At 39.9% G+C, this 7,500-nt stretch overlaps 1 protein-coding gene across 1 annotated transcript in view; it reads right to left on the reverse strand.

The window, feature by feature from the left end:
• The window catches only part of LOC113820412 (nicotinic acetylcholine receptor beta2), a 433,088-nt gene that overhangs the window by 59,602 nt on the left and 365,986 nt on the right, over window positions 1–7,500 (reverse strand). Inside the window, exons 6-8 of the mRNA XM_070136889.1 lie at window positions 4,084–4,327; window positions 3,708–3,764; window positions 3,354–3,516 (exon numbers count right to left, since the gene is read on the reverse strand). Coding sequence (XP_069992990.1) covers window positions 3,354–3,516; window positions 3,708–3,764; window positions 4,084–4,327 — 464 coding nt within the window. The remainder of the gene's footprint in view (window positions 1–3,353; window positions 3,517–3,707; window positions 3,765–4,083; window positions 4,328–7,500) is intronic.

Below are 7,500 nucleotides of genomic sequence, written 5' to 3' on the forward strand. Positions count from 1 at the left end.
ATATATATATATATATATATATATATATATATACATATATATATACTTATACATATACATATACATATATATATACATACATATACACACACACACACACACACACACACACACACACACACACACACATATATATATATATATATATATATATAAATATATATATATATATATATAATAAATTCATATATATATATTATATATGTCATATATAATATATATATATATATATATATATATATATATATATATATATATATACATATACATATACATATATATATACATACATATATATATACACACACACACACACACACACACACATATATATATATATATATATATATATATATATATATATATATATATATATATATATATATACTTATAAAGGGGTTTACGCGTTTAGGACAGAAGATAATCAGTCCCCGAGCCCCTTTCTTTTCGACTCGGAGATATCGAGACTGCTTCGCCGGCGGGTCTCGTCTTGTGCGTCGAGAATAAAAAAGGAGAAGAAAGAAAGATAAAAAATTAAAAGGAAGAAGAAAAGAAAAAATTGAGCTTTCATGTTTGTGGAGGAATTTTTTCAAGTGTGATTACAAAGGCTTTGTTGCGAAGCTTTAATTAGAGGGAAATGAAAAGTCTAACGGAGATCGATATCTTAACGTTCATGGCACTCTTTATATATACATATATATATATATATATATATATATATATATATATATATATATATATATATATATATATATATATATATATATATATATATATATATATATATATATATATATTTATAATCTGTTGTATTTATCTTTAAAATAATTTAATTTCCATTACATGTCTGCATCTTATATATATATATATATATATATATATATATATATATATATATATATATATATATATATATATATATATATATATATATATATATATATATATATATATATATATATATATATATATTTAAAACGAAATATTTACACACAAACATGTATATATATATATATATATATATATATATATATATATATATATATATATATATATATATATATATATATATATATATATATATATATATATAAAAATATATATATATATATATATATATATATATACATATATAGATATATATATATATATCATTTTTATATATATATATATATATATATATATATATGTATATAAATATATATATATACATATATATATGTATATATATGTATATATATATATATATATATATATATATATATATATATATATATATATATATATATATACATATATATGTATATATATGTATATATATATATATATACATATATATATATATACATATATACATATATAGATAGATAGATAGATAGGAAAATAAATAGATAGATAAATAAATAGATAAATATAGATAGATAGAGAGAGGGAGGGGGAGTGACAGTGAGATGGATTTATAGATTAAAGACTAAAATGTGTCAGTCTCTGTGTAAACGTGACAAGTCAATACAAATGATATAGCCTAGAATGATAAGTAGAGTACAGCTGTGTGTGTGTGTGTGTGTGTGGGTTTGGGCGAGTGCGTGTGCGTGTGTGTGTTTATCTATCAATATATCTATAAATCTATCTTCTCACACACACACATATATACACATGCACACACACACACACTCACCTACTCTCTCATCCTATCCCTCCCTTCCCCCCCTCTCCTTCATCCACCCTTTCCTCCCTCTTCCTCATCCACCCTTCCCCCCCCCCTCTCCTTCATCCACCCTTTCCCCCCTCCTCTTCCTCATCCACCCTTTCCCCTCCCTTCCTCTCCTTTATCCCACCTTTCCCCCTCTCCTTCCTCTCCTTCATCCACCCTTTCCTCCCTCTTCCTCATCCACCCTTCCCCCCCCCCTCTCCTTCATCCACCCTCCCCCCCTCTTCCTCGTCCTCTTCTTTCCCCTCCTTCCTCTCCTTTATCCACCCCTTTCCCCCTACCTTCCTCTCCTTCATCCACCCTTTCCCCCCCCACTCTCCTTCATCCCACCCTTTTCCCTCCTCCCCCTCCTCCTTCATCCTGCCCCTTTCCCCCCCCCTTCTCCTTCATCCACCCCTCCCCCCACTCTTCCTCATCCACCCTTTCCCCCCTCTCCTTCATCCACCCTTTCCCCCCTCTCCTTCATCCACCCTTCCCCCCCTCCCTCTCCTTCACCCACCCTTCCCCCCCTCTCCTTCCTCCACCCTTTCCCCCCCTCTCTCCTTCATCTATCCCGCCATACCCTCCCCTCCCCTCTTCCTCCCGTCTTTCCTTCTCCCTCTCCTTCATCCATTCTTTCCCCCCTCCCTTCCTCTCCTTCATCCACCCTTTCCCCCCCCTCTTCCTCCCGTCTTTCCTTCTCCCTCTTCTCGGAAACTGAGTTTATACACCGGTCGTAAAAAGCGCCAAGATCCAGCATCAGCGGAACTTCCAGGAAACACTCGCATCCCGCGCTGCGTTCAGAGATGCTGAGACATCCGGTGAACGTTTCTTCGAGAACGCCTCCGGCCCATCTTCGAGAAGTCGTGTATCTGGGAGTTTCAGATATATATATATTTCTCCGTGTATGTCTTTCTCTCTCTCTCTCTCTCTCTCTCTCTCTCTCTCTCTCTCTCTCTCTCTCTCTCTCTCTCTCTCTATATATATATATATATATATATATATATATATATATATATATATATGTATGTATAAGCATATATATGTGTGTGTGTGTGTGTGTGTGTGTGTGTGTGTGTGTGTGTGTCTGTGTGTGTGTTTTGTGTGTGTGTGTGTCTGTGTGTGTGTGTATGTGTGTGTGTGTGTTATATATATGCATGTATATATGAATATAATATATATATATATATATATATATATATATATATATATATATATATTATATATATATATATATATGTATGTATGTATGTATGCATTTATATATATAAATATATGTATATATATATATATATATATATATATATATATATATATATATATATATATATATATATATTTATACATATATATATATATTTATATATATATATATATATATATATATATATATCTCTATGTCTCTCCATGCCTCTCTCTTACAATCAAATTTCCCTTACTACAAGAAGAATATCTCCGGTAATCTTACACACACATTACTTCGACAGTATTCAACCGGGAGGCGTGGGGGGTGGGGGGGGAGAGGGTTAATCCGAGACACTCATTACCCAGATTGGAGACTCGAGTAATCCGGGGAAATATATATTTTCTTGGCAGAAATCTGGGTGATGTAGGATGTGCAATAAGTTGTTAAAAGAGTTGAAACAGAATTCCACCACAATACCTGACTAGAACAGTGAATGCAACTGCAGCCAAACACACTTCCTGGTTAGGAGGAATTGTTAGGAAGATCAAGCAGGATACAGCAGAATACAGCGTCTGTATGAAGGGGTTAGGGTACGTGGGGAAAGGACGAAGGTTCAGAATGAAATAGTATTTGCCATATACTACTTTAGAAGACTTGGGTATGGAAAGCCTGTTTCAAAGCTAGGAAAAGAGCATTACACTTAATACGACAAGAAGCTAACAAGAAATGTTACTCCGCTATAACACTCTACATGTTGAACTAGTTGGGATGATTAACAGAGTACACACACTAGCTGAGTGAGAAGCAGTATTTGTTCAGGAGATCAAATACCCTGAGCTGTCGCTAGGCCGGATGGAGGCACAGTACTTGAGTAGGAAAACACATTAACTGGAAAGGGGGATAAGGGGGAAAGGCAGGAGTAAGAATGAATAGCTTTTCAAAATTACTCAGTCTCATTCATACTTTTTCCCCTACTTTCGTCACAATGGATTCCTCTGAATTAGAAAGACTTATATTGTAGATTTTTTTTCAGACAATAATTAAGCTGGAAGACAAAGCTGCTAGAGTACTAGACATTAATTTGAAAAGTGGAAATAGCATCAAAATAGGAGGACACAGCGCTTACACAAAGAGGACCTAACATCTAACTACAAACAAAACGTACCTAAACAGCAGAGTCAGGGCCCTAGCCAAGAGAAAACGGTACCTGCACGAGACGACAACGGTACTCGGGAACGGAGAGGAGACACAGAGAGCACCTGTCGAAGAGGAAGTGGCAAGAAGGACACAGTACCTGGGTAGGGCTCGGGAGCGCCCGGGAAATACTCCTGGTTCCTCTTGGCTGGGACTTCCAGGATGTCCCACTCCACGGACATGTAGAACTCCCTCAGGTTGATGCCGATGGGGACGATGTTGCTGCCCTTGACCTGCTCTATGTGTTTCAGGTCGACCTGGAAGGGCAATACGGGTCAAGGGAAGGCCGAAGAAAAATCTAAATAAATGAAAGAAAGGTGATACGTAGATAAAGAGGATGATAAGGAAAAGAAAGGAAGGAGACAAGGAAATGACACATGAAGTAAGGTATCGTAAGGGAGAATTTCGTTATACCCCATTATGTAAACGAAGGAAATAGAAATAGAGCAGTAAACAGGAACCAAGACCGAAACGACAACAACGGCATCGCACACACCACCAACGTCAGACCAGGCACTCTTCGCCATACTTACTTTCAGAGTCTATTTGATCAATTTATTATTATCTTTTGTAATTCCTCTCTACGCTTCTATTTTCCTTTTCCCTTCTGAATCTCTCCTTTCATCACTGTGATTGTAGAAGAAAAAACTTTCTTTTTCTCTCTCTTTGAAAACCTGATTAATTCAAGTTTAGTACCGAGGTAGGGTGAGGAGGGGGGGGGTAGGAGGAAGGGGAGAGGAGATGGAGGAGGATGGAAGAGGAAAGGAGAGGGGGGAGTAGGAGGAAGTAAGGAGCGTTAAAGGAGGAGAAGGAGAGGAGAGGGAAAGGAGAAGGAAGAGGAGAGGAAAGACGGAAGCAGGAAGAGGGAAGAGTTGGAAGAAAATGGGGAGATAGGGAGGAGGAAGAAGAAGAAAATGATATAGGGAGGAGGAAGAGAAGAGGGAGAGAGAAGGAACGGAGAGGGAAGTCAAGAGGGAGGAGGAGGAGAAGAAAAGAAGATGAAGTGTAGGAGAAAGACTATAGGGCCGATAAAGGAGGAGTAAGAAGAGAAGAGAGAAACGAAAGAAGAGAAAGAAGAGGGAAAGGGAAGGAGGGAGAAGGAAGAAAAGAGGAGAGAGGAGAAGGAAAAGAGAAAAAGCAACAGAAGAGAAAAGGGAGTAGATAAGTGAGAGAAGGAAGAAGTTGAGGAACTGAGAGAGAAAAGACGGGGAGAGGCCGAGGAAGAAAACAATAAAGAACAGAATAAGGAAAATAGAAATAAATAAAAGAGAAACGGAAGAAAAGGAGAGAAGAAGAGGAAGGAAATAATCCGAGGCAAGATTAGATGAAGGGAAACGGAGGGAAGAAAGCGAGAGAGAAACAAAGAGGAGTAAGAAGAAAGGGGAAGAAGAGGAAGGAAGAAAGGGAGAGAGAGAAATCTAATTACGACAGTACCTATCCCCCCTCCTCCCTCCCCCTCCCCCCTTCAAGGATCAGAAATGGGGGCGAAGGAATGTGAATTGTCCATCGGGATTCGTAGTCGATGGGTATTAGGGGGTGGGGGGGGGAGGGGGGCGGAGTTCTGTACGGTGCGGACTTTTTTCTTTCTTTTTTTCTTTTTTTCTCTCTCCTTCTCTCACTCTCTCTCACTATCTCTGTGTCTGCTTGTGTGTGTGTGTTTGTTTCTCGTATAGTTTCTCTCTTTTCTCCTCTTCTCTCTCTCTCTCTCTCTCTCTCTCTCTCTCTCTCTCTCTCTCTCTCTCTCTCTCTCTCTCTCTCTCTCTCTCTCTCTCTCTCTCTCTCTCTCTCTCTCTTTCTCTCTGTCTCTGTCTCACGCTCTCTTTTCTCTGTCTCTCTCCATTTTTGTCTCTCCCTGTTCCTCTTTGTCTCTCTCTCTCTCTCTCTCTCTCTCTCTCTCTCTCTCTCTCTCTCTCTCTCTCTCTCTCTCTCTCTCTCTCTCTCTCTCTCTCTCTCTCTCTCTCTCTCTCTCTCTCTCTCTCTCTCTCTCTCTCTCTCTCTCTCTCTCTCTCTCTCTCTCTCTCCTCTCTCAGGTTTCTCTTTCTCTTTCTCATTCTCTCTCTCTCTCTCTCTCTCTCTCTCTCTCTCTCTCTCTCTCTCTCTCTCTCTCTCTCTCTCTCTCTCTCTCTCTCTCTCTCTCTCTCTCTCTCTCTCTCTCTCTCTCTCTCTCAATCTCTCTTTCTCACTCACTGACTTCCCTCCCCCGCTCGCACTGCTCTCATAATCTTTTCCCTCTCTCCCTTCTGATTAATAAAAATCTTAATAACATTCCCACCAATGTGGCTAAAGACGAAAGCGCCCTTATCACAAAATAATTACATCCAACCCCGCATAATCCTCTTTCTCTCTCTCTCTCTCTCTCTCTCTCTCTCTCTCTCTCTCTCTCTCTTTCTCTCTCTCTCTCTCTCTCTCTCTCTCTCTCTCTCTCTCTCTCTCTCTCTCTCTCTCTCTCTCTCTATTCTTGGTATCTATCTTTCGATTTATTCTTATCTATTTTTTCTATCTTTCTACCTACCTACCTATCTATCTATTTATCTGTCTCTATCTACTTTTTTCCCTATATCTAATACACATTTCCTCTCTTCTTTTCCCCTACTTTTCCTCTCTTGTTACTTTTCTCTTTCTCTCATCTCCCCCCCCTATTTCCTCTTCGAGATGCCCCCCACCTCCCTCTTTTCCGCTATCTCTTCATCCTTATTTACCTTCCATTCACTCTTTCCCTTCTTCCTTTCCCCCCCCCCTCCCTCATAAATTATTCCACTCCACTCCCCCCACGCCGTCTATTTTCTTCCCTTTTCCATTCTCCTCCATTTTCTCCCTCTCCACTTATTCATTTCCCCTTCTTTTACTTTTTTTTTCCTTCCCTCTCTCCACTCCTGCATTCTCTCCTTTCCCTCTCCACACCCCCGCTACCCTTCCCCTCTCCCCCTCCCCCTCCTCTCTCCCTCCCCATCCTCCCCCTCATGCCCCTTCCTTCTCCTCCCTCCTCTTTCCTCCCCCATCCCCCCACTCTCTACTCCCCTCCCCTCCCCTCCCTATTTCATCCGATATTTGCCTACACTCGAGACCCCGAAGAGCCGCTGTCAGGTTTAACGCCAGCGTGATGTGTTTACTTAGGAACTGGTTGCACGCTGACCCTATTTCCTGAAGGGGGGGGGAGGAGGAAGGGGTGGTTGTTGGAAGGGGGAGGAGGGAAGGAGTGTGTTGCTTTGAGGGGAGGGAGAGGAAGAGGTGGTAATGTTGGAGTGGGGAGGAGGAAGGGGAAGAATTGGTTGTTGGAAGGGGGAGGAGGAAAGGGAAGTGTTGTTGGAAGGTGGAGGAGGAAGAAATGGATTTGTTAGAGGCATGGGAGGGAGGAAGAGTAGTGGATTGTTGGAGGGGAGGTAGGAGGAGGAGGAAGGGGTGGTTGTTGGAAGGGGGATGTAGAGGTAGG

The sequence above is a fragment of the Penaeus vannamei genome, chromosome 2, assembly GCF_042767895.1.
Source record: "Penaeus vannamei isolate JL-2024 chromosome 2, ASM4276789v1, whole genome shotgun sequence".
NCBI classification, from domain to species: domain Eukaryota; kingdom Metazoa; phylum Arthropoda; class Malacostraca; order Decapoda; family Penaeidae; genus Penaeus; species Penaeus vannamei.